Source organism: Leptomonas pyrrhocoris, assembly GCF_001293395.1.
Source record: "Leptomonas pyrrhocoris isolate H10 chromosome Unknown, whole genome shotgun sequence".
Taxonomy (NCBI): Eukaryota; Euglenozoa; class Kinetoplastea; order Trypanosomatida; family Trypanosomatidae; genus Leptomonas; species Leptomonas pyrrhocoris.
The window spans coordinates 511,295-536,850 of record NW_015438376.1 but is presented as its reverse complement, the minus strand read 5'-3'; the positions used below and the strand labels follow the sequence as shown (position 1 = coordinate 536,850).

Genomic DNA, 25,556 nt, shown 5'->3' with positions numbered 1-25,556 from the left:
GCACACCTAGATGCACATCACCGCTGGTACTGTGTTTGTGAAGAGCAGCAGCAGCAATCATGGACACATCACTTGTCAGAGCAGAGTAGCATGCGAGCTTGTCTCGTATTACTAGGGGCACTTCTTCGTGTCGAGCTTCTATGCTGCACGGCTTGTCTATAAAAAAAAACAGTAAAAATACAAAAGCAGTGATGATGCTTCTATTCACGTGCGTGACCGCTACTCGACAGCGAAACAGAAAAGAACGGAGAATAGTTCTGCTGACTGAATGCAGCCGTGCATGAATATGCTCGTCAATGAGCCTTTGCACACACACACACACACTCACCACGTGGCAGCCGATAGAGAAAACTGCAGTGCCTCCAGCGGTACGATGGCGGTGTAGCAGCAGCGCCGATTAAAGCCGCCCTCTTGGAACTTCATTGCATCCACCTCGCTGGAAGGCGTGAGTGGTAGCGGTGGGAAGGAGGCGGCTGCATCCGTCGCCACTGTACGTGCAGCCCCCTCCTTACTGTCCCTCGGGGCGGCTGTGGAGCCGTGAAAGGGCCCACGCACGCGCGGCGCAGCCCCCAGCACCCCACCGCCCGCTACCCACCGATCCTGACTCAGCTCCTCCTCTTTACACGCCAGCAGCTGCCGGTCCAACAGAAATCGCAGCACCGCCCGCACCGCACGCTGACTGAGCACACCGCTCGCCATGAGCCGGCTCTCGAGGTCGGCGTGCGTAATCCCGGGCACGCGCAGCACAAAGCGATACACCGCGTGCACGACGAGCTGCCACATGTACTGATGGAAGCTGCCGTCGACGTGGTGGAAGATGCTCGGATAGGGGACGTGGTAGGGTGAGAATGCAACGTCGGTGCTCAGCGCAGCACACCGACCCGCTGCGAGCGCCTCGCGACAGCGCTCTACTGCCCGCTGTTCCGACGGCGTCGGCGGTCCATCGATGGGCAGGTCGCGGAGGTAGGCCGGATCCCCAAGGTTGCGCACGCTGCGGGCGGGGTAGAGCTGCCGCGTTGCCTCCGCCTCCCCCCGCAGCACCGCGCGCTCATCTTCCGAGTCCGACTCGCTCGCATCTGACCTCGTTCCTTCCGCGACAGTGGCGGCGGCAGACGACGAAGACGTACGTACGCGCTTGTGGTGGCGGCGTCTTCTGGTTCGCCTCCTTCCTACGGTGGGCACCGCAACCCCCGCTTCTCCACTGGCTGTGTTGCCGCTGTTGTTGCCCTCCTCATCGCCCTCCTCGCCTTCGTCCGCATCGGTGCGGTCCCGCGCCGGCTGTCCTCTTCGCTCACACTCCACCGCCGTCTGCGGCCACGTAAGGCGCGGCAGCGGCAGCTTCGTCATGTAGTCGCGCACCGCATTCGGCGCCATGCTCAGTCGGGCAAGCTCCATCGTCGGCTGGTGAACGAGTTGAAGCGGCGCAGGAAAGACCGTCACGTCCACGCAGCTGAAAGTATTGCTGTTGAGGGCCTGACCGGCATCGACGCGCAGAAGGGCTTGCAAAGCTGTGTGCTTCCCAACCATACGCAAGCGCTCCACCCCACTCGAGCAGGCTGTTCCCATGTCGTCCAAGGCGTGTGTCCAGTGGTGCAAGATGGAGATGTTCGCGCACGGCCGCGGCCCGCCCCGCAGCGCACTCGGCGGCAGCACATACGGACTGTACACGAGCGAGAGCAGCGGTACGCGGAAGTTGTGTCGCCGGGAGCGGCAAAAGACGGGCATCTTCTGCAGCAGCAGGCGCGCCCGTGTGACGAGGGCCTGGGCGTTGAGGTCGGACAGGAGCGCACGGGCGATGGAGGCGCGGTAGTGGGCCTGGTCGGAAAACAAGACCATGCGCAGGATGTCTGTCACCACCTCGAACTCGGCGGCCAGCCGTGCGTGCTGCTGCGCCGTCTCTGCACTCGAAGCCTCCAACGCAGGCGAGGCAGACGGGAAGCTCACAGAATTGTCCGTGCGTGCCTCTGCGGCGGCGGCGGACTGCGCATGAAGAAGCGGAGAGGCAGTAGTGGTGGAGGGCAGCGCCGCGCGTGGGGCGTAGACGCTCTCTACCTCCTCTCTCAACGACTCGGTTGAGGAGAAGTTGCCACCCGGCGGTCGGTGCGGTGGGCGACCGGCGGCCTGTCCTTGCCGAATGACGCGCAGTGTCTCCCCCAGGCCCCCCATGTGCAGCGTGGAGAGGCTCAACGTGCGATTGTACGAAGCCCCGCCCTGGCCGGTGTTGGAGACGTTGAACTCCGTGCGGTAGACGTTGCCTGCCCACGAAAACCCGGCGAGGGCGTGGGTGAGGTCGGCGCCGGGCCGCAGCACCGCTGGCAGCACGGGAGGGACGGAGAAGAGGGGGTGCTGACTGAGGTGCTGGCCGCGGCCGCGCAGCACGAGTCGCACCACCTCCTCCACTCGCTTGAGGGGAGCGAAGTGGTGGAAGGCGCACTCGAGGGCGTCGGCGACGGTGGCCCCGCTGACCTCCGTACGCGCTGCCTTGTGCAGGGACGGCCCGTGGTGCGCCGTCGTGACGGTCAGCTGCCGTTTCAGCGAGGTCGCCGCAAACTCAGCCGCATCGTTGCTGCGGCGGCGGTTGCCCTGTTGCCCACGAAGCCGCATGGACGACAGCGACGACGATGGAGAGGCGTACGTTGCGAAGGTGATGCGGCGACGGTTGTCGCGTCCCACCACCGTCCCTCTCTCTGCGCTGTGCATCTCACCCAGGCGGTGGGTGTTGCGCAGACCACGCGGTACCCCACAGTTCTGATAAAGCTGCGCGGCCATCACTCCAGGCTCTCGTCGCATCACCTTGCAGAGCGCCACGACTTGGGGAACAGACGGATTCGGCTCTGCCGACAGCAGCTCCGCCTCCAATCCCTGCTGTGGACATCGAACCGTGTTCCACACGGGCAGCCAGTAGCGCATACACGCGTACAAGGACGACGAGGCAGAAGGGGGTGCAGTGGCAAAACTGTAGGTGCAGCTTTCCACGCTGACGGATGGGCAGAGCGCGTAGCACACCTCATCTCGCAGGTCAGGCAGCAGGAGGTGCTGGAATTGGTCGGTGCTGCGTACCAGCTGCCGGTCTTGGAGCTCTGTGAGACACATGCAGAGCATCTGCAGCCCCTGTTGCACACACCACCCGTACAGACTCGGCGGCAACGACTTGATGGGCGTAGACCACGCATAGGAGGAGGAAAAGCCACTGTTTTTGTTGCCGCTGCCCTCCTCGTCTTGAGCATCCGCCCCGACGCCCCCAAGATCCAGCACACCAGCCACATCCCCTTGAGGAAGGCCCACAACGATGCAATAGGTGCTGAGAGCCATGCGGTCGAACATCTCACACACCCGCACCCCTGTCTCAAAAGCAGCGTCACTCGAGTACAGGCAGTGCTGTGCCCACAACTCCAAATGCAGCCGCGACACCCGCTGCAGTGCGCTGCGAGCGTAGCCGTTGCGCATCGCCATAACTCGACTCACCGCCTTCGCAGCATTCGGGTGCGCGCGTAGCAGGCCCTCGGCGGTGGTTGAGTGGGCGACACCGTCCGACATGGCCGGCACCGCGTCCAGCACCAGCGCAGAGGGAATCGCCTTTCCCCGTAGCGGCGGGGGCGGACGGGCAGCGGACAGCGCACCGCTTGAAAGCGCCGCCTCTGCGTCCAGCACCGCCCGCTTCGCCGCATCGTCAAGGACGTGCACTTCATCGCCCGCGGCGCCGGTGTCGTCCTGTGGAGCACGCAGCACCACCATGCCGACTCGTTTCTTTCCCCGCTGCGAGAACCCGGTCGTGTAGACGTACTCCAGCTGTCGCAGCAGCGGCAGCACGCGGCGCTGCAGGGTGGTAATATCGATGGCCTTGGTGAGTCGAGGGAGGGACGCGGCGTGGTGCGGGGCCGCCTGCAGCAGCACCTCCAGCACCGTGTTCACCGAATACGCTGTCACACCTTTCGGCAGTCGGGGGTCGTTGTGCTCAAAGTGGAAGACGAGTGCGGGGGGGGTCGCGGTGGTCGCCGCTGGGCCGTCCGTCGCAACGCCCAGCCGCTGCTGAGGGGACGAGTGGGGGGCACGCTTGGCGTCCTCCGCGGCGAACGGGTCTTCCGTTTTTACGGCGGTCATCGCTGCGGCGGGCGTTGGCACGCGCGGCGCGTAGACGAGCATAAACGACTTGGAGTACTTCATCAGCAAATACTGCGTCTCCAACGTGCCGCGCAGCTTCACGTACTTTTCCATGAAGCCGCCCAGAATCTTCCTGCGCAGCTTATCCGGCATTTGGAAGCGCATGCGAGGAAAGAGGGACGTCAGTGCGAGGGGGCGACGCTCTGCTTCGTGGGCAGCCTGCAGCTCCACGGTTTGGCCAGGATCGACGCGTAGCACGGCAGCTGCTTCGGCGAGTCTATGACGAGTGGTGGGCCGCACCATGGCGGATGGCGACGGCGGCGGCGGCGGTAGTTGCTGTTCCTCCTTCACCGCTTCTTCGTTTTCGCCGTCGCTGTCGCTGCCGTCGTCTTCATTCTCCACGCCTCCGCTCAGGGTAGCACGGCGCACCCCTCTATCGGTACGCATCACCAGACCGTCATGCTCAAAAGAATCCGCCAGATCGCCCACGTCGCTGTCGTCGCCACTGTGCGGCCCGCCCTTCTGCTCTGTATCATTATCGCTGTCACTGCGCTGGCGCTTCTGCCCTGCGGAGGAGGAGGAACCGCCGAGCGGCACCGCCCCTACGTCTGAGACTACATCCTCTGCGGGAATCACCAACCGCAGCTCGCGGTCGTGCCCACGCAGTGACAAGACGGCCACCACAATTCGCAGGCCGGCGCAGTCCAATAACCGGCGCAGGTGCATTCGCTCCGTCTTGGAGAAGTCCTCCCAGCGGGTGTCGTGCAGGTCGTGCGCGGTTAAAATCGCGTGCACGGCGTCCTGCATCAGCAACCGCCGCTCCGGCGACTGCTGGACGAGCTGGCGGACAAGCTGCAGATCGAACACGACGCGCGGGAACGACACATCGTCGCGGCGTTTGCGGGCGAAGTAGTGATCCAGCGGGTTGCACCGGCGGCACAGGCGGCTCTGCACGACCGAAGTTGGGTGGTGGTACACCTCGTCGTGCGGCTCGGCGCTCGTGGCAGTAGCAGGAGCAGCGCTGCGGCAAAGCGCCTGCGTCGACGTTGCGCCGGCCTCCGTCATCCACTGCGGCTGCTCTGCCTTTTCTCGCTCTGTCAAGGGCAGAGCAAAGTGAGGAAAGAACCGGTACAGCACCTCATGTGTGGTTTTGCGGTAGAGGTACAGAAGCGTGATTTTGTGGACCCGCCGCAGCCACTTCAGGCCACCGCCCAGCAAGTGACTCTTGTAGCGTGCTTTGAAATCGGCCGAGTTGGGCAGCCGCTCCCAGCCCTGCATCGCGTTCTCCGCGATAAACTGCGAGACCATTTCCTGCTTCTCGTTGCGAATCGCGAAGCCGAGGACGCGCTCCCGCAGCTCACGCGACGGCACAAGATAAAAGAGAATCCCCGGCTCGTCTTTTGACGGGGGAGTTGAGGGAAGCGAGGCGCCACCCTGCGTTGCACCTTCCGCACCTACGTCGCAGCTCTGCCCCTTCGATGTACTCCAGGCCACACGCCCTGCATCGAGCTGCACCACCGCTGCCTCAGCGGTCAACGGCGTATGTGTAACGGCTGCTTCGAACGGGTCAGAGGTGCCCACCACCGGTGCCGCCTTCTTCGCCCGACCACCACCACCACCACGTCCGCCTCGGGAACCTGAAGAAGCAGCGCGCTGCCCCGCTGCGCTCCGCGTCGTGATGGCGGGCAGCGTGTACAAGGTGAACTCGCTGGCTTTGGTGGTCAGCAGAAGTCGCACGATGGTGCTGCGCAGCGTGGCGTTAGCGGCCCAGCCTTGATAGGGCAGTACATCCTCGCAGATGAACTCGCTGAGCTCGGCGGAGGAGCAGCCGCGGTGCACGGGCTGCACACCGATAAAGGTGAGACAGAGCTCCAGGCAGCCCTCGAACATGATTGCTCCACAAAGAGGCAGCGGAAAACGAGGGATATACACTACGGGAATGCACCACGGAAGCGGGGATGAAAGAAGAAAACAAACAACGTGTAGAATGAACTAAGTAGTGGCTCTAAGAAATTGAAGGGTAAGGTAAGCCATGGTCGCCCCTGCACCTACAAAAGGCTCTGCAGTTGTTTGAAACACGATGTTTATTGTAAAGAAGAAATAAAGTAGGAGAGGCAGAACGAGTTCGAGAGGGGAACAGCACGCATACGCACGTGCCTTTCTTTTTAGAAGATCGGTTCAGATTGTGGGCGGCTTCATTTGTGCATGAACCCGCGGTGCCCTCTGCGCTGTGTCTATGAAGATATACTTCCTTTTCTTTGAATTCTCACGTCGAGACGCACGGCCTCAAACGTGCTTGGCCGGAGAGCACTCCCCACGGCCACGACAGCGTTAAACTCACACGTGGACTAACCTCGGTGACGCTTTCTTTCGTTCGTTCATGGCTCTCTCTCCCTCCCTAGCACACCAGCAGCGGCTCGCAACCACCACCATTCACACCGTAACGGGACAGCACGCCTGCGACTTATGCAGCATTTGTCTCTTGGGTCTTGACGCCGTGCCAGCGGAAGTCAACTTTGATGGACCTCATTTGCTTCGCAGCAAATACAGAGATTTAAAAAAAGACGCTTCTTTCCGCGTTGTAAACAAAGGAGAAAAGCCTTTTTCCCAGCTCCGTCGCGCACAGCACACGTCTCACCGCCGGGCAACTCGCGTGCTCGACGTGCGTGGATTTGTTTTTCTTCTTACAGTGTTCGTGGGTACGTGCGTCACTTGAAGTTCGTCCTACGAATACATCTGCGTGAGTCCAGCGCGGTTGCATTGTTGAAGTCGTCGAGAGGCCAGTGCCACCGTCATTTGATCCAGTATTCGCTGCTGCTCTTCGATAACGCGCTTCACCTGGGTCAATACCTGCGCCACTGTTGACCTCGGTTTGTGCGCGAATAGCGCGAGTGACTTTTCGTAAATGAGCTCGTTCAGCTGCTTCACCACGTACTCGTGCATGTCAGACAACTCACGCAGCTTCGCCAGGGACTGCAAAGCGAGAGACGTCGTATTCTCCGCCTTGTACAACTCCTTTACGGTCAGTTGGTGCCGGTCAATCAGAAAAAGCTGATTGCGCAGCTGCTCCGTCAAGGCGTCAAAACTCTGTTGCTGTTGTGCCATTGATACGGGGTCAGGGTGTGCGCTGCTAAAAGATGGCGGCGCTGGTGCCGCAGAACTCGCCGCACTACTCGCTGTTTCTTTCACCGGAGGTGCTCTCGAGGAGGTCTGCGCTGGCTGCGGAGTGTAGGTGGCCCTCGCCACATCGTAGTAGCTGTCACTATAGCCTTCCCTGCAGAGCTGCTTCGCGCGCTTCGACGACGGGTGCTGCTCAAGCACGTGCTGGTCCATCAACTCCACGGTCTCGCGAAACTCGCGGCAGCCGCCTACCGGGCAGAAAGAGATGTGGGACATCGAAAGGTCATACGCATCCGCCATGAGTACCGCGCGCAGCGTCCACACGACCAACTCCTCCTTCATGAGCGAAATGTGTCGCATCTCCGCCTCACTCGCCGTCATGAAGTCCGCGAAGAGCTCCGCCACCCACACCTCGAAGTTCACATCATCTCGATCGTACCGGGTGTACTCCGTCATTTCCGAGAACATCTCCGCTTGACGCTGCGCGCACGTGCGCCATGCTGGACGGCCGTCGTCGGTGAGCTCCATCTCGCGCAGCTCCGCACGCGGGCCGCGACGTAGGGCGGATTCTCTGTATCGTGCGCTTTTGTTCTTACCCTGGCGACGGTGGCCTGTGCTGCTTCGGGAGGACTCCTGTGGGATCGCCGCCGGTGTTCGCGCCACCATCCGCCACAGATGGGTACCCAGTACGTGACCATCCGATGCTCCGCTTGCGTAGTCGAGATCGTCCGTGTACGCGTCGTAGTCATAATCGGTAGACGCTGTGTTGGTGTAACGTCGCCCATTGTTGCGGCGGGGGCCCGGGTTGCGCTCCACCCCGCCCATCAGTAATTGTGCTGCGATGTCGGCACGACGCCTCGCACGTGTCACGCGGTTCTCTGGCATCGTCGTATTAGTTTTGGAAAACAAAAAATGCAATGATTGATGTTTGCTATCGATAATTATTATTATTTGAAAAAGTTAATAGAGGAGGTGCCTTCTTTTTTCCCTTGGCTCTTGCAGTGAGCTAGCATCAACGGAGCACGGAGACAACAGCAAAAAGACACTGCGATAGACGACGCTGCTTACGAACGCTTCGGCGACAACAAAGTCATGTTGGGGAGGATTGTTCCACACACGAGTTGCGCCGCGTGGTCCTCTGAGCTGAGAACCGCGACGGGGCTGCGTGCAACACGAACTGGAGAGCTTTTCTTCACGATTCAAAGATTTTGAGCCGAAAGAAAAGGACCAATGCTCCTCAGACGAAAGCGAAGGCGCGCACCTGGCCCGAAGGAAAGCGAAAGAAGAAGGCGGAAAAGAGGAAAAAGCAAACGATGTAAAGAGACGCATGGAGCTGAAAGTAAAACAGGCGAGGACACACACTTCCTCCAATAAAAGAAGGGGGAAGGCCGTGTGGGAGAGGAAAGAGCAGAATAAAACTCCTTCTGTACTCGCACACCATAAGTTTTAAGGGCAACTTCATACTTGATCGGTTTGCGGTTTATAACAGCTGCATCCTCTGTCGCGTTAGGAAAAGTCTGTCGTTGACATCATGTTTATTATTCTTATTATTCCATTTTTTTTATTCTTCTAGCAGGAGCCATATGCAGTACTGTATGCGCAAGCACTTCGATACAGGGAAGGGGGAGAGGGAACTTGTAAACCAACAAATGATATGCATCGCACTTGCTCTTCTCCCCCCTTTCCTTCGAACTACGCGTCCCCGTCATCTTCCTCCGCAAGACGGTCCACGCTCGCCTTGATGAGTGGCGTGGCGGATGCGGACGACGACGACAAGGACGAGGTTGGCGTTGACCGCGTCGCGGAAACGCTCCTTGACGCCGTAGAGGGCGACGTCACCTCTTCGTCGCTATCTTCTGCGCTGCTCGGGGTCTCCTCGCCGGAGGACGAGCGTGCTCGCTTGCGCTTCCGTGCAGCGGACTTTTTCATCTGTTTCTCCTCCGCCCCGCTCGCTTTGCCGCCTGTGCGTGTCCTCTTGCGGTCGCGTTCGCCTGACAATGCCGTTCCTTCTCGCCCGGAGTCCTCTGCTGTCTCAGTCATGAGTGCCGTCTCCAGTTCTGCGCTGACGTACTGCCACGCCGCGGTGCGCGCCGCTCTGCCTTCCTTTCCGAGTGCAGCGACGAGGGCGGCGCCCACCCGTTCTACAAGTTCTTGCAGTCGCTTCATCAAGGCGGTGGCTGCACCCAATCCCTCTGCGGCATCGCGCCCGCGTAACGGGGCCGAGCCGTGTCCGTTGCTCCCAGCCCTAGATTGCTTATCACGTGTCCGGTAACGCTGCACCTTCGTCTCGGACAGCCGATACTCGGAGAAGAGGGCTCGGCGGAGGTAGTAAAGCAGCAGCGCACCGATCGCCTTCCACTGCATCGTCATGCCACCGCCGGCAACGGCATCTGCATCGGTGTCTTTTAGCCAGTCCAGCGCGGACTGGCCGTTGAGGTCCAGTGCGACCCGGCATTGCTGTAGGACGTGCATCACGTCACTCTCGTGTTGGAAGGGCAGGGTAAAAAGCACCAGCGTCAGGTGGGACAAGAAGAGAAGCGGGTGCATGGCACCGAAGATACCCACCGGGGAAGCGGCGGCAACCGTGGCAGCGGCAGTCAGCGGCGACGCCCACACGGCCAACTCCTCCGCGTGCTCCGCACACCAATGCGTCACCCTAGCATCTTGGTAAAAGAGACGGACAAGGGTGGTGATCATGTTGTCGCGCGATCGCTTGTGAAGCAGAGCGTAGAGCACACCGTGCACACTCTGCTCACCGGTGCTGCTGCTGCCCGACGTCCCAGCCGGCTCAGAAGGCGACGGGGTGACCACGACGGCGCTGCGGAGAAGATGCGCTCTGCAGGCGTGGTGGAGGTCAAAGGCGAGCACGACGCCACGGCCGACCGACGCCGACACCACCTCTTCGTGACGATCGCAGTGCGCGGCGAGACTCGCGGCGGCTTGCTGGCGGAGCGGCGCGTGCACGTCTGCCGCGAGGGCAATGACGACCCGCACGTACTTGTCCGGCGGAAGCAGCCCTCCCTGCGCGGCTTGCCGAAACAGCCGAAGACAGAGCGAACGCACGGGGACGTGGGCGCTGCTGCAGCCGAGACGTGCGATGTCGCCGTGGAACTGCTGGAAGATCCACGTGGACATTCCGCTGTTGAAGTCCTCTGTCGTTGCCGCGGCTGCCGATGCTGCGGCGGCGACTTTTTTAACCCGTCCAGATGCTTTGCGCGTAGACGCGGAAGCGGCTGTGGAGCTTTCGTGGGGCACCTGTTTTGCCCCTCTCCCTTGCCGAGTGGTGCCGGGTGCCGTTGCTGGTCTTGCCTTCGCTTTTGACCTCTGAGAGCTCTTCTCGTCCTCACTGCTGCGGCTACCGCTGCGACTTGTAGAGGCAGATGCGCGCGAGCCGACAATCAGTGCTGTCGTGTCGAGGCGTGCCGCATTGTGCGCCGCGGCATCCACCCGTTCATCTTCCTCCTTCAAGAAGTCTGACAACAGCGACAGCCCCTGTAATTGAAGATTGTGATCTGCAGAAGTGAGAGCGTCGCGTATCTGAGTCTCCGCACGGTGGAAGTACGTGGTGGGGTCCAGCATGCACAGCGAGGCGACGACGCGCAGTGCAATGACGACGACCCGCTCGCGTATGCGGCTGCCGCTGCAGCTTTGCAGCACGTCTTCCAACAGTTGGTAGGTGTTTGCCGTAATGCCAGGGCCGCTGGCGAGTTGGTTTGGCGTAGCGGACGCACCGTTTGCCTGTGCACCACTGCTGCCCACGGCGGCGTCGACGAGCGCGGGATGCGGCGGCTGCTGCTTCCACCCCGGGTACATACGCAAGAATTCGGAAAGCAGAAACAAAAAGCGCTGCGTGTAGGCGACACTGTGCGGCTGCGTTGCCAAGGTGGGGAGCAGCGCACGCACACGGCAGTAGTAGGTGTTCATGAGCGAGTAGCACAGCTGCAGATATGGCACGTTGACTTGGGCGGAGAGGCGGTGCTTGGCGCCGCACGTGATCAAGGCACACAAGGCCCCACACGACGCCACAATGACGCGCTGCTGATAGGGCCCAACGTACTTGGAGAGCAGCGTGGTCAGGCACCGCGCCAGGTAGTCAAGCGAGATCAGCGGCCGCTTCGGCGCGTGCAGGACACCGTGCAGGATCTGACAGAGTTGCAGCAGCGACCCGCCCAACGCCTCGGCCGCGCTGGCGAGCGGTGACGTGGTGGGCGGTGGGTACGCAAGCGCCTGCACCAGGACCTCGGCCAGCGGCATGACCCACTCGCTGCGCGCCAGCGTCAGCACACGCAAGGTTGCCAGGCATGCCACGGCGTCACCGCCGGAGTGAAAGCACTGGTAACGCATCCACAGCGACTGCGCCGCACAACGCATGACGTGGAGGAGCTGGCCGACGTCTACGCGGTAGCCCCGCGAGCGCCGTTTGGGGTGCGGCGACGCGGTGGGTGCAACAGACGCGTTCGCAGCGGCAGCAGCGATGGCGGTGGCTTGCCGTGCCCCCTCGATGGCGGGGTCGTGCGCCGATATGTGGGCGTGCATCCGCTGCAGCAGCTGCACAAGAAGGTGCTCATCTGTAACGTCGTACGGGAAATCCGTGGCACCCGCTACGGTCAGCGTCACCAGCTCTTTCGCCAGCTGCGCGTGTGCCCCGGTGAGGGAGCCGTCGCTGTCCGCCAGCGTCACGACCCACCGATGCAAGAAGTGCTTCACGACTTCCTGGTGGTGCTTCGGCTCGGCGGTGGGACTGGCGAAGAAGAGCAGCTTCTGCTGAATAAAGGATATGAGGGAGGCGCCTTGTGGGGTGGTGAAGAGGTATTGATAGCTGTGGTCCGTCAGAAAGGTGTCGAGAGCCGTGATGGTGCGCGAGGCCACCGAGACGCTCTTGTCGGCCAACAGGTGCAGGAGACTGCTGATCACTTCTGCCGTGATGCCCTCTCGCGAGAGCGCCGGCAGCTGCCCCGCGCTGGATGCATCCGTGTTCACCTCGGCCGCCGCTGCGTCGCTCAGCAGCGTGAGCAGCAGCGGCACGATAGACTCCCGCACCCGCGCGCTGTCGTCGCGAACGCACTGACGCACAATGGGCCACAGGTAGCGGTGCAGCGGTGGGTGCAGCGTGGTGAGGCGTGCCAAGTGGGCGAGCGTCTTCCTCTGCACCACCTCCGTCACGGGGACCGCCGCCTCCTGCGCGTCCCTCAGATGGAAGACGGAGAAGAGCATCGAGACGAGGGTGTGCCGCATGCGCAGACTCAGCATCGACTTACCAGATTGTGTACTAACCGCCTGCGTCCACGCGCAGACATCGCCCCAGTTTGTGGATTGGCCGTTGCTGTTGCTGCTGCTACCACCGGGTGGTCCTTTCCAGCGTACCAGCGCATCCAGATTGGCCGGAGGAACCCAATCAGGGCCTGCGACGTCGTGGAGGCACACCCACGAGATGAGGCGCGCGGCCCGGACGTGCAACCACACCGATGCGTAGTCGGCAGAGGTGGAGGGGTCTGCGATGAGCCGCGACTCAGCCAGGTACACCGCCGCGATCAGATCTTGCACGCGGTGGTCCTCCTCGGTACCGTCCGCCGCACTGGCACCCACTGCACTACCGCACAGGTGCTCCCATACCAGCTGATCGTCTGAGCGAAGAGGCGGTGAGGTGCCCACGACGTGCTGGAGGGCCAGGCGGGCAGCCGCTTGGCTGGTACTGGCCGATTCACCCAGACGCTCCATCTCGGCCAGGATAGCGGCTGCCACAGGGAAGCGTGGTGCATCGAACAGCTTCACGGCGACGTGGCCCAGCACATCAATTGTGAGTGGGCGCAGCGCCTCAGCTGACGGGGACGAGGCCCCTTCACTCCCCAGCGTAACCTGTGCGAGCGCCATCACCAAACTGCGCAGCAGGAGATCCGCCCCGGGCCACTCCGGCACGCCGAGAAGGTCAGCCAAGTCCTCTGCCATGCGTATCGTCGCGGTCCACGCGATGCTGCCGTCGGCTTTGTCGCGCTCGCCGGCGCGGCTCAGCAGAAACTCTTGAATAAATCCGTTCACCCACAGTCCACACTGCCGCTGCAACGCCTCCGCATCAGCAGCTCCGATCGCATCGAGTGGGAGCGGGGTAGACTGCGCCGCAGCGAGCACCGCAACCGTCAGCGGCAGGACAGCGCGTCCGTCAAAGTGGGTCTGGTAGCTGCGCTGCGTCAGGAACTCAGAGACGGGGAGCTGCTGAAAGAAGTTCTCCGCGGTGCGCTGTCGCTGCACGTCAAGGCGATTCCAGAGGCAGCGGTACAACCGCACCGCGGTGTCCACCACGTACGACGAGCACAGCGCATGCAGCTCCTTTGTGCAGGTGCGGGTGAGGCGGAAGAGGCAGTGATGGCAGAGCTCTTCAAGACGGAGCACATCGCTGGCCACCGCCAGCCGCAAATGTGCGTTGCACACAATGAGCGCGAAGGCTCCAATAAACCCACGAAGTTGCTCCAACGAAGGGAGAAGAGAAGAGGTACTGGCAGCAGCAGCGGCAGCAGTGGAGTTGTTGCTGCCGCTACGCTTGCCCACCATCGAAGACCGTCGCTTCGCCCCGCCTTCTTCATTTTCCTTTTCTGTTAAGGCAGCGCCCGCGCTTCGATGCTGCCCCTCCTGCAGCTGCATCGACACATCTCGTACGAGGCGAGCGAAGATGTCAATGACACGACCCACCACACCATCAGGCACCGCCTCTGTTGGGAAGTGTGGATGCGCCAGGCACTGGCAGCACAGTAACCCTCGCGCTGACCACCGTAGCGCATCGTCGTCCTCTCCCCTTTCTGTAGGCGTCGTTGGTTTGGCCGACGACGCCGCTGCCTCCTCCGTTGGGGCCGCCACCAGCGATGCGAGCAAGTGCGAGAGCTGTTCTCGCTTGATGCTATCAAAAGGGTGTAACTGCAAAGGCAACACCGAAATGAAGTAGAGAAGCGACGGTAGGCTTGATTCGGCAGGCCCGGTGCTTCGCTGATGGCAAACCCAATCTGCAAACGACAGGGAAGCACTGCCCTCATGCGGCGCTGCCGGACCGACAGATTCCCAATTCGCTCCCGCGGCACCTGTGCGCGGCTCATAGCTGCGGCACGCGGGCAAGACCGCCCTTGAAGAAGAGGACGCAGCCACCGCGCCACCGCGGCGATGCGTGGTCGTTGAAGGAGCAACGCAGACACTGGCAGCACCGCCGCCACCACCACCACCAACGGCGGAATCGAGCGATTCGGAAGAAACATCAGCCCATGCGCCTCCAAGCCCGCTGAGGCGCCGCGGCCGCAGACCCATCGACAGCTCATCTTCGCTTTTTGTCCACATTTCGGTTTTGGGTACTCGTGTAAGCGGGACCCGCTGTCGCGAGGACGTCTCGCCGCCTAAAGCAAGCGCAGCCGACGACTTGTGCGGCTCGTCGTGGTTCTTACGAAAGAGAGGAACCTCCAACACGGTGCTCTGCTGTCCCATCGAGCTGAGCAGCTTCTTAATACCAGGAGCGGCTGCGGTGCTGACGTGACGAGCTACCTGGAAAGGGTCGGCAGCCCGCTCCTCGCCGCGAACGCCTTCGTCTGTCTCGGTGATACGCGGGTCCACTTCGTGGTGGAGCTGCTCCTGAAAGAAGTGCTCGTATCGCCCAGTGAGGAGGAGGTGCTGGGCAGACTGGTGCATTCCGCGCACGACGCCATCCAACTCCCCCGAGCTCCACCCTCCGCGTTGGGCTGCATTCGTGGTGGAGTCAGCGGCGCCGGCGGGAGTATCCTCCTCACTTGGCCACGGAGTTTCGAGGTGCATCTGCGAAATCATCCGCGGCACCGGAAAGGAGAGGAGCAGCTTGGGAACAGGGTTGATCGACTCCTGCGCGGCGAGAGTGAAAGGCCGCGGAGCAGCAGGGGCAGGCGGCATTCCATTCTCCTCCGAAAAGGGCCGTGCATTTGTGTACGAGTTGGGCATGGTTTGATCTGAAAGAACAGTCGCAGTGCTGAACGCGTTTCTGGCGCAAGTGCGCTCCTCTGCCGTCCACACGTGAAAATCAAAAAGCGACAACGAAAGTGTCTGGATTTGTGGGAAACCAGAACCCCAGAGCGCAAGGCCTTCTCGCACACTGAGGACAGTTTTCGTTTCTCTATCTGGTTCTTCTATGCAGCTATCACCTTCAGCGACAGCCTTACAAAATTGAAGCGGGCTGTGAATGTGTGTGCAGGCCGCTTTTGCAGCGCCGTACACTCAGCGTTGTGCGGAAGGGGCGTATCAACACGCACTGGGGTCTGTGACCCTGTCTGTCGTTCTATGGCGAAAGAAGTGCTTCCTCTCCAGTGTGACTCTACTAAGAAGAGTTTAAAAAATGAGGACAACGGTAAAATGCCAAATGGTATTACGTATATGTATGTAATGACGGTTGAAATGCGCAGCGTGCAGAACACTATGTGTCGTCGTATGCTTCGCAGGGAGACAAAGAAGTGAGAGAAACTAAAAAGGATGAAGTAGCCGCAGTTTAATCCAAAGCGCTACGCACACTTACTTCATAGACGGTTCAACCGAGAGGAGGAGCGCTTCCGTATTCGTGCACAAGCACCATGCGGCATTCACTACATTTATTTATCGCATATTTAGCACGTCCTTTGCCAAGAGTTTCATGGGCATTCGATTATCGCACTGTGGGTAAGTAGCGAGCTTTCACATCACCCAAAGGCGATGTTGCAGTTCCTTTTTGAGGGCCGCCTCTACGTTTTGTGGATGTTTTAATCCGTTTTGTGATTGGCATGGGTGCGTGTGTGCGCTTGCAGCAGTGGCTCTTACGCCCACCCTACGCTTTCTTTTGCATTTACACCTCACTTCATAGGTGGGGGTGGCGCATATAAAGAACACAGAAGAGTTGAAAGCGTAGCTGCTGAGCACGCAAAATAGTGGTCGCACAGAGCACACACGCAATACGCAACACTTCTCTGACCGGGCATTGCTCGGTAAGACCCCCGCCGAATATGTGACCGTTCGAAAGCATGGCGGTCGGAACCTACGCTACGTCGTTTTCGTGTGGGGGGGAACGAGCAGCGGGGATGTAGCTCCCTCCGAATCTTCCGGCGCAGACGTTGCGAGTCCTTCCACTTTCCCAGCAACACAGGAGAGCATGGGATAGCCACAGCACTGCGTCGAAACGCTGCTCTGCAGCTCTGGCGACTCTTTGCAGTCCTGGAAAAGACGGGCCACGAACTGCTGCGTAGCCGCCTTTAAACGTTCGTCCGTGTGTGTCGGAATGCGGGGGAGGCACCCACGCTCGTGCCACAGAACCACCAGCGGCAGGACCTCGGACACCATGCGGTGCAGAAGGAAGTCCAAGGCGAGAAGACGAATCGATTCCAGTCCGTGGAGGGTCTCGAAGACGGCGGGTGCGATGGACACGTCGGCCAGCTTGCGGCGCTCCATACCGGTGCGACCGCCTGGCCCCGCGGCCACCGTCGCGAACGCCGCCACCGGCTCACGCAGGAGAGCAAAGAAAGAAAGGTAAACGCGGTAGACAGTGTGCAGATGGCTGCGTGGAAGCTCAATGCTCACCGGCGCTGCAGACGTCGGTCCACTCATCGCCTCGTCCGGTGCAGCGTTTACAACGTAATGCGTCCACGGCCAGTCCAGCGGAGGAGACGCGGGAAGGGGGGAGCGGCCTTCCGTGTCCTCGTCCTCCTCTTCCTCCTCTTCGTCTGCTGCCTCCTTCGAGTCCTCGTCGTCCAGGATCTTTTCCATGAACCTGTGCCCTCGCCTGCCCCCCGCGCCAGCGGTCTTCCGCTTCGCGTTGCGGCGCGCCATCGCCGCGTCGTGGAGTCGCTGCCGCGCCTTCTCAGCCCACGCAACCGCGGTGCTAGTCGTCAAGAAACACGTCAGCCCACGCACGACGCTCTGCACGGCCAGAGGCGCCGCGGCGTCGCTTACCGTGCAGTACTGCAGCACTGCATACACCGCCTCCAACGCAGCCGACTGCAGCGCCCGCACCCGCGTGTGCGCCGAGGTGGTGTGCCGCTCCTGATCCTCGTCGAGCGCCTCCTGTGGGACGCTAAAGTTGAGGTAGGCGGCCACGTCCAGTGCGTCCCGTAAGAGCGCCAGGGCCGCCCGTCGCCCTTCCAAATCGGCCGCAGACGCGCTGCTGTCGTACCGGCTGCACAGGAAGAGCGTATCGCGCGCCACGTGAAGGGTGCTGCCGACAAAATCGGACACCTGCGCCACCTCCTGCAGCGAGGCGAGTTGAGTGCCGGTGCGCTGAAAGAAGGCGGACATCTCCGTGGAGGACAGGCGCTGACGCACCACCGCAGTAAGCTGCGTGCTGCTCCCACAAAACCGACCTTCCTCGCCACCACCGCTGCCGCCTGTCTGCTCGGCATCGGACACACTCCCTCTGTGCATGAGGCGTGAGGCCAGAAAGGCAAGACTGCCGCGCAGGACACTCGAGGCGGCGGGGCGCAGGTGCTCCTCCCGCACCGCCCGCGCCGTCTCGTCCACGATGAGAGAGGAGTGATGGAGGAGAAAGGACAGCGCGTCCGACTCGTTCGACGCCGTGCTGTACATCTCCAAGCACCGCATAGCAGCTTCGTGAACAACACCACTGGCTGTGGCCTTCTCCAGCACCAGGTAGAGCGTCAGCGCAAAAAGGCGCTCGAGAGCATCAGTGGTCATCTGTAGCGCGTCGTCCCCCTTCTCCGACGCGTGTGCGCTCGGCTTCGTCGAAAGCACCTCTGCGGTTAACGTAAGAAAACGGAGAAGTGTGGCGGCGACAACCTGGCGGTGATGGATCTGCTGGTTATTGCAGAGGTCCACGTCTTCGGTGATGTTCCACAGGTGCGCCGGGGCGACGACGCTCCACAGCTGCTCAAAAGCCCCAGAGGTGATAAAATCAGAAGGGGACGGATACACGCAGCCAGCAGCATCGTCTTGCAACTCAAAGTGATCGCCGTCGCACTCGCGTTGTGCAGTGCGGGCGGCCGCATCAAGCGAAGGGTGAAACTGCCACACGACGAGTCGGGTCAGCACGTACAACACGGACGGGTGCACCGCGTAGGCATCCCAGTCCTGCAGGATACCGTTGTACTCGTCTAGCAACGCGTTGGTCAGACGCTCCCCAGCCGTCTCGTCCTCGCCGCCGTTCGCCGCTCCGGCAGCAGAAGAAGAAGCGGGCGGCAGACGGGCCAGAGTGCCAGCCAGGGAGAAGAGGAACTCATCCACCACGCCGGCGGGGAACTTGCGAGGACGCCGGTGCGTGTAGAGCGCCTCGTCGTCCAACTCCGTTCCCACGACGCGGACGCACTTGCGCACAACAGAAAGGAAGAGGGCCGTCACGTTGTCGCTGGGCGGTGCGCCGGCCACCTCGATGAAGGTTCCTTCAGCTGTGCTGCTTCCATCGAGGGTACGCAGGGCCTGAGCCGGTGCAGCGGGCGGTGTGCGAACGGGGGAGGAAAAGAAGTGCTCACTCAAGACGGGGAGTCGCACCGCTGTGGTGGCCACGTGTAGCAGCTCCACACCGCGCAGGTACTGCAGTGCGTCCTGCACCGCCGCCATCGCGAAGGGACTGCGCATCACGGCATTCAGCTTTTGCACCTCCTCTGCCCTATGCGAGATGCGTGTGTCGGGTGTATTGGGAGAACCAACCTCTTTTCCTCCCACGACGTCGTCGCCGAGGTGGTGCAGGTGGTCCATGTTGGTTACCACCGCAAACGCCACCGCGAGTAGTGCGCCAAGAGGGGAGGAGAGGTGGTCCGCCATGACCGGCGAAACGAGCAGCGACGTGATGAGAGACTCCAGAGCGACAGTGACGGGCGCGCCGTAGGCACCCCGCACCAACGCGGACGGCTCCAGAATGGAGCGCAGCGAACTTGTTAGGTGTGCAACGGTGTCCCCCACCCAGTTGGTCGGCTCTGCGGAGGCGAAGGAGAGCATTAACGCCGTCCGAAGCAGCCGGAGCGCCGTTAGACACACCTTGCTCGAGTCCTTGCCGTGGTGAGCGCGGTGCACGTAGCGCACGCCAACCGACACGACACCTGGCAAGCACATCCGAACGTTGCCTATGCCAATCACCTCGACAATCGCGAGGCACGCCTCCAGACTGTCCAGCTGCAGTTGCCGAAACCACTGCTGTGAATTACCGCTGAGAGATTTAAGCAGTTCGAGAATAAACAGTGCAGCGTGCGGGTGGTATTCACGCTGCTGAAAGAACGCGCGATGGGTGGTAGCACCGCTACGATGAAAGTTTGTCACAGCACGAACCGCCAGGAGCTTCGCCTCCTCCCCTGCGTCGATAGAGGACGAAGACGAGGAACCCGCCGTGGCTTGCGCAGCATCCTCCGACGTCACGGCAGCAGGCAGTCGCATCTTAAAGGCATCAATAAAGCAGTGCTCCAGCATCCCAAGAAGGTCGCCTATCTGCGCCACCTCGCCGGCCTTTTCGGTGAGTGGGATCAGCACAGAGGAGAGCAGAGCATTGCTGTCCATTGTGAAGCGCGCTCGTGTCTGTGCAAAAGACGGTGAATAGCTTCGTTGCAACTCTTTGCTTTTCGGTGGGTTTGTTTGTTTCGTGTCGAGTCTTGCAGTGGTGCAAAGGCAGTACCGGTACTCGTACTATTAAGAAATGGCGGGAAATGGAAAGAGGAGCAGAGCGAAGGCGCGCACGAATCAAAAAAGAGAAGAGTGAGAGAATTATTACTACGCCCGGGCTATGGTGGGAAGCTTCGAGCCGAGCACGCGCGCTCTCTCGCTCTCTCGCCGGGTGGAGATAAGGGGAAAAGAGACGGAGCGTGCAAGATGCGGAAGCTGAGAATGCAGATGAACTTACCGCGTTCCGAATACAAGCGGCGGCAGAAGGACTCGATGGCCTTTTAACCTTTTCATGTACCAGCACTTTGATATGGACAGTTTATCTGCCTTTGGTCTTGCTTTAAAGACGATAAAAAGTACAGAGATGTGAAGTAAAGCCATAGACAACCTTGCCGTATTACTACTCAACGGGTGTGACCACGTAATCATGCCGTTGTACCTGTGACAAAAGCAGCTGCAACCACTTTGGGGTACATTTCTGCTTTAGCAGCGGAGGGAAAAAAAGAAGAAAGGGCTAGCCAAACAACCTGTAGCTCACAAGAGCGAAAGAGGCGTCGCGGCATGTGCGTGCAATTGCACCGAGCACGTCTAAAACAGATCGTCGTAGTCGTCCACTGCAAATCCGTAAAACTTTGGCGTCTCGTCGTACAGGGCTTCGAAGTAGTGCACGTAGTGATCCTCAATCTTCTGCCGCGCGAAGCCCATCTTGACAGTCATGAAGCCGTTGGCGAGGGTGAAGTCGTCAACGAAGGCGAAGCGGCGCACGTGAGCGCGGGGCGGCAAGTCCTGCGACACACGCCGCAGCTCGGCGCGGATACAGTCCGCCTTCTCGCGGTCGTTCACCAGCGGCACACCGTCGCGCCGCTCCACCTTGCGCAAGTGGCTCGCGATCGCCTTGGTGTTCGCCACGATGAGGGCCACGGCGTAGGGTCGGTTGTTTCCAAAGACGTAGGCCTGCTTGATGAATGGGCTTTTGATCAGGGCCGCCTCCACGGCGAGGGGGTTTACCGTCTTCCCGTTTGCCAAATTGATGAGAATATCCTTACTGCCCTTCACCGTCATCCACCCTCCGGTAAGGGTGCCGTAGTCGCCGGTCCGTACAAAAGTGCGGCTGCCGTACTCTACGAGGGAATTCTTGGCTTCCTCGGGGTCGATGTGCACGTCAAAGTACCCTTGCATCGCGTTCGGCGCCTCAACGAGAATTTCGCCCAAATCGCCCGGCGCCACAATCTCGTTCTTCTCGTTCACGATGCGCACCTCCACACCCGGCAAAGCCTTCAGCCGCTGCGGCACGTCCACGTCGGTGGCGACGAGCCCGCCGGCCTCCATGCAGCCGTAGGTGTTCACCACAAACACATCCAGATCCGCCATCAGCTCCGATTGGTCTTTTGTCAGGTTGTGGCCGATGATGATGGCGACTCGCAGCTCCGTGCCGAACTGCGACTTGAACTTTCCAAGCAAGGCGTGCGAAAACGCACGCAGCGTGCGACCTGGCTTCTGGAACATGAGTCGGTTCTCTGTGATGCGGCCGACGGTGAAGCGAGTGAGGTCTTTGATGAAGCTGCCGCGGTTGAGAATGTCGTCGACGATGTTCGAGTACGCGCGCTGAAACGGCTGTGCCACCGATACAATGACGCTCGGGTTGACCAACGGCAAGTCTTGAAAGCCTTCCAGGAGCTCGGGAGGGATACACACACTCGCGCCCTTGCACAGCGCCTGGTACAGCTCCGCCGTGAGGGCACCGGCGACGCACCATGAGCACAAAGACATGAACATGTCCGTGTGGGTGAGGGCTTCGCCGAGACTAGAGTAGATGGAGCTGACGTTTGCCACAACGTTCCGATGAGACAGCATGACGCCCTTCGGCGGTCCCGTGGTGCCTGCGGTGAAGACGATCATCGCGGTGTCCTCGGCGCGAATGTCTGTTCGCGCTGGCGTTTTCTCGGGGACATCTGCCGCAATGTTGACGGCCACCGCGTAGCTGCCTTCGCCGACCTGGTCTTCAAAGCAAATGACTTGTTCCAGCTGTCCGACGCGCCCAATCCACCCCTTGATAGCAGCATAGGATGCTTTCGTCTCGACAAACACCACTTTTGCCTGCGTGCTCTTCACCACGAGCTGTGCCTCCGACGGCGTCACATTTGTCGGCATCGCAACGAAGTGGGCACCGAGCTGCATGGTGGCGAAGTGTACCACAACCCATTCGTACCGGTTCTCGCTGATGACGATCACGCGAGAGCCTTTTTCAACTCCCATTTTGTGAAGGAGAGTCCGCATGGCTTCGATCTCGCTGTTGATTGACTCGTAGGTGGCCCAGATGTAGCCGAGCTTGCCGCGCACCCACATCTTGCTACCGAGGAAGCGACGGTGAGGCCACGCCACGACTGCCTGCTCCCACAGCTCCGCTAACGTGCTCTGCGGCTTGATCATGAGACCTAAACGGATATCATTGTTCATCTGTGCCGTATCAGCGGTGTCTGACTCTTGATAGTAAGACCCACCAACATTGGTGCCGAAGCGGAGCGAGAAGCGAAGTGCGGCCGCCTGCTGCGCTCCCCGACAGCAATTACGCGAGGGGCGAAAGAGTCGCTGCAGCATTTCTGTGTGCACGCGTATATGGCTGCCAAGTCGGTGATACGAGAAGGAGTATCCTTCCGCGGCACGGCCTTTACTTTCGCTCCTGTGCAGAAAGAAAGGAAAAGGCGTACCTTCAAAGCAGTTCGCTTCGTGAGACAGTGGTTGCCTTTAATTATCGAATGCAATACGATACCTGCCGACCCTTGTGCTCCACGTGCCCCGAGCTGGAAAAAAAAAATAAGAGCTCAAGCGTGCCCTTCTTATTTTGTATCACTGCGTTTCCGTAGCGCTCCAAGAAGAAGAAGAAGGGTACAGAGAGAGAGAGCGTTGCGGCGATGCATAGAAGAGGAAGCGAGAGAAGAGGAAGCGAGAGAAGAAACAGAAAAAGGGAAAAACGGAAAAAGGTGCGGCGCGGTGTGAGAATTCGGAAGAACTCAAACACAGAGAGACGCTTTGCAGTTCTGTAACAAATTAACACGGTGGTGACACGGGAAGCTCCTGCAGACTACACCCATCTGGGCCGAACGCGACACAGTTCAACGCATGCCTACCACGTTGTGTGCAATTGCTTCTGTTTGTGCGTGGGTCTCACGAGAACAATTCTAATCATACATAATAGTTAAAAAAAGGAAAAGAGGAGATGAAACTTTGAAAGAGGGACACGGTGTACTAGTAGCAACTCCATTGTTGTTTTGCCACCGAAGCGTGAAAAAGCGTTTCAGCCCAACTGGAAAAGAGAAAAGACAAAGTGAAATGGACATCCCCAGAAAGAAAGAAAAAATGTCTACATCGTTGGATCTAGAGGGAGACGGAGTCCAGCACACCATAACAAGCAGTGAGCACAACCTACTCCGCTGCGCCACTTTGCACTCCTCTTCAGTTATCCTCTTCCTCTTCCAGCTCATCCACGTCAGCCTCGCTGTCGGCCTCTGGGATCTCTTCGCCGCGGCGCACGAGCTTCTCCACCGTCGCCGTGGGATCGGCAACCTCGGTGACGTCCGCGCATTCGGGCTGCACCGGCGCCGCGGGTGGTGGCGTGTAGGCCGCGTCTGTTTTCTTCAGTCCGTTGCCGAAGTACACGCATCCCCACTTTTTCCCGCCCTCCGCTGCAAACGCCGTGGCACCAGGCCAGCGGAGAGACTGCACCACTGCTACGCGGTGCGCCTTGCTAACGTTGTTTGCCACCCGCATCGTCCAGCAAGGAATTTTGATTTTGCTGGGGTCGTCATCGGGAACGTCGTCGCTGCGGAGTTGCTTGAGAGGGGTGTTGTCGGGCTCCCCCGCCTCTTTCTCCTCGCCGTCCTCGCCCTCCTCGCCACCGTCCTCTTCCTCCTCATCCTCGTCGTCAACGACGGGTGGCGGCTGCGGAACGTCCACGACGGCGTACAGATAGTCGTTCTGAATTGGTGCGAAGAGCTCGACATCCTCCTCCTCCTCAGCTGGCTCTTCTTCGTCCTCCGCCGCCTCGGGGTCGTCCTCAGGGTCAACCACCGCGGGCTCTTCCTCTTCCTCCTCCTCCAGCTCCTCCCGCTTGGGGACCTTCGTCTCGCGCCCGTTCGGGTAAAGGTAACCGCCAGCATGCACCCAGCGGTCTATCGTCAGCTGAGCAACGTCCATCTCCTCTTCGCCAAAGTCTGCCACAGGCACCGTAAAAGGGTGGTATTTGGCCTCCTTAGGCGGCCGCGCCACTGTTTCCTCCGCATCTCCATCCTCCTCCTCCTCTTCCGACTCCACTGGCGGCTCCGGCTCCTCCAGGGCGCCCTGCGGAGCGATGGAGGTGGCGCTGGTGATGCGGGCCAGCTGCGCACGCAGGAACACTGCCTCGCTCCAAGGAAACGTCACGGAGACAGGCGCGTCAAGGTCGCCCGTAAAGAAGTGCTTGACTTCGCGCGCTGCGTTGATTTGTTGCGGCGTCACGTCGGGCAGTTTCTGCCACGCTGCCGAGGGTGCGGTCGTCACCCAGAACGTGTACCGGTTGGTGCCGACAAACCCCGGCTCCGGTTGGACCGGCACCACCCCTTTCTTGCGCAGCGGCTTTGGCATCGTGTTGACCTCAACATACACCTTCTCACCCGCCTCGACGTAACGCCGGGTACGCAGCACGAAGTAGTCGCCGTGAGTTCCAAAAATTTTTCCAGCAAATTTGATGTCGTTCAACTTCTTCTCCATCGCAAGGTTCGTAATGGAGCGATCAAGCAGGAAGGCTTCCTCCTCCGCCATTCCGCAGCCGGCAGCAGTCCAGTACTTGTTTTGGGCAGCCACAGACTCAAAGGAGGGTGCTTTCAAAGGGACCATCGTCGTGGTGGTGATGGTGGTATACGGGTCCGGCTGCTCGATAACAGTGCGTACTTCCGGCGCAAGTTGGTCGAAGAGCTTCTTGTTATCCTGAAAGCGCTGGAGTTCCTCTGCTGTGAGAGGTGAGGCTTCGTTGCTGGGCGTGGTGCTCTCCCCGCATGCGAAGCTGTGCGTTTGAATAAAGCTCAGAATCTCATGCAGTTTCGAAGGATCCTTCGCAACGTTTTCAGGGTTACTATCGAGGAGAAGCTCCATCAGCCGAGTTAGCTGGTCGTAGGCGCTGACACCATCCTTGTCCGCCTGCATAAGGTATGCCTTAGCGCTGGCGAACTGAGCCTCTAGCTCCGCCTCGGATGTACTTACCGAAGACATCGGTCCTCTCTTCGCCCCAAGAACAAAAACAGACAAACTTCCGTTGAAGGTCTTGAAACCCAGAGCAGCAGTGAGCACCACACAATCAGGAGTGCTTCACTTATTGCTTACCTAGCGGGTTCGATTCTGCTTCTTTAGAGCAAATTAGGTCTGTGATGCAAACGTTGGAGCTTCAGGTTTTCAATAGTGGTAAAAAGAGAGAGAAAGATTGAGATTGAAAGTGAATTGTGTGCATTTTCATCCATTCATTTGCAACAACGACGGCAGCTCACCCTTACCGCAAAGGGAAAAAAACTAACACCGTGTTTTCCTTGCTTCTCGAAAAAAAAAAGGTGAAGCTACTTTTCTCTCCATGCTATCATCCTATCGAAGAAACAATCGACGTGACAAATCATCACTCAGTGCAGATTTACATGCAGAAGTGGAGGTGCGGCAAACTGCAGTCGTCAGAGAAAGTCAACAGCTAAGGAGCACTAAGCTACGCTTGCACACATCAGGCGCGTTCAAACGCTGCATTCTCTTTTTTT

General features: G+C 60.1%; 6 protein-coding genes across 6 annotated transcripts; all 6 read right to left on the bottom strand.

The window, feature by feature from the left end:
- Positions 1-173: 173 nt before the first annotated feature.
- Positions 174-6,163, bottom strand: ABB37_07835 (hypothetical protein). Its single transcript, XM_015806618.1, has one exon. The coding sequence runs from the start codon at positions 5,989-5,991 to the stop codon at positions 325-327; it is 5,667 nt and encodes a 1,888-aa protein (XP_015654982.1). The 5' UTR covers positions 5,992-6,163; the 3' UTR covers positions 174-324.
- A 662-nt stretch (positions 6,164-6,825) lies between these two features.
- Positions 6,826-8,484, bottom strand: ABB37_07834 (hypothetical protein; the record flags this gene model as incomplete). Its single annotated transcript, XM_015806617.1, has 1 exon — positions 6,826-8,484. The coding sequence occupies exon 1, from the start codon at positions 8,104-8,106 to the stop codon at positions 6,826-6,828; it is 1,281 nt and encodes a 426-aa protein (XP_015654981.1). The 5' UTR covers positions 8,107-8,484.
- A 429-nt stretch (positions 8,485-8,913) lies between these two features.
- Positions 8,914-15,165, bottom strand: ABB37_07833 (hypothetical protein; the record flags this gene model as incomplete). The annotated part of the gene is made up of 1 exon (XM_015806616.1): positions 8,914-15,165. The coding sequence occupies one exon, from the start codon at positions 15,163-15,165 to the stop codon at positions 8,914-8,916; it is 6,252 nt and encodes a 2,083-aa protein (XP_015654980.1).
- A 1,065-nt stretch (positions 15,166-16,230) lies between these two features.
- On the bottom strand, positions 16,231-19,811 carry ABB37_07832 (hypothetical protein; the record flags this gene model as incomplete). The annotated part of the gene is made up of 1 exon (XM_015806615.1): positions 16,231-19,811. Exon 1 carries the CDS (start codon positions 19,681-19,683, stop codon positions 16,231-16,233), a length of 3,453 nt encoding a protein of 1,150 aa, XP_015654979.1. The 5' UTR covers positions 19,684-19,811.
- A 562-nt stretch (positions 19,812-20,373) lies between these two features.
- Positions 20,374-22,637, bottom strand: ABB37_07831 (putative mitochondrial putative long-chain-fatty-acid-CoA ligase; the record flags this gene model as incomplete). Its single annotated transcript, XM_015806614.1, has 1 exon — positions 20,374-22,637. The coding sequence occupies exon 1, from the start codon at positions 22,381-22,383 to the stop codon at positions 20,374-20,376; it is 2,010 nt and encodes a 669-aa protein (XP_015654978.1). The 5' UTR covers positions 22,384-22,637.
- Positions 22,638-23,238: 601 nt separating this feature from the next.
- Positions 23,239-25,201, bottom strand: ABB37_07830 (putative mitochondrial flagellar radial spoke protein; the record flags this gene model as incomplete). The annotated part of the gene is made up of 1 exon (XM_015806613.1): positions 23,239-25,201. Exon 1 carries the CDS (start codon positions 25,027-25,029, stop codon positions 23,239-23,241), a length of 1,791 nt encoding a protein of 596 aa, XP_015654977.1. The 5' UTR covers positions 25,030-25,201.
- Positions 25,202-25,556: the final 355 nt, after the last annotated feature.

What these genes read in the sequence shown, in the direction of transcription:
- ABB37_07835 (XM_015806618.1), bottom strand. Translation starts at nt 5,991, where the DNA reads ATGTTCGAGGGCTGCCTGGAGCTCTGTCTCACCTTTATCGGTGTGCAG.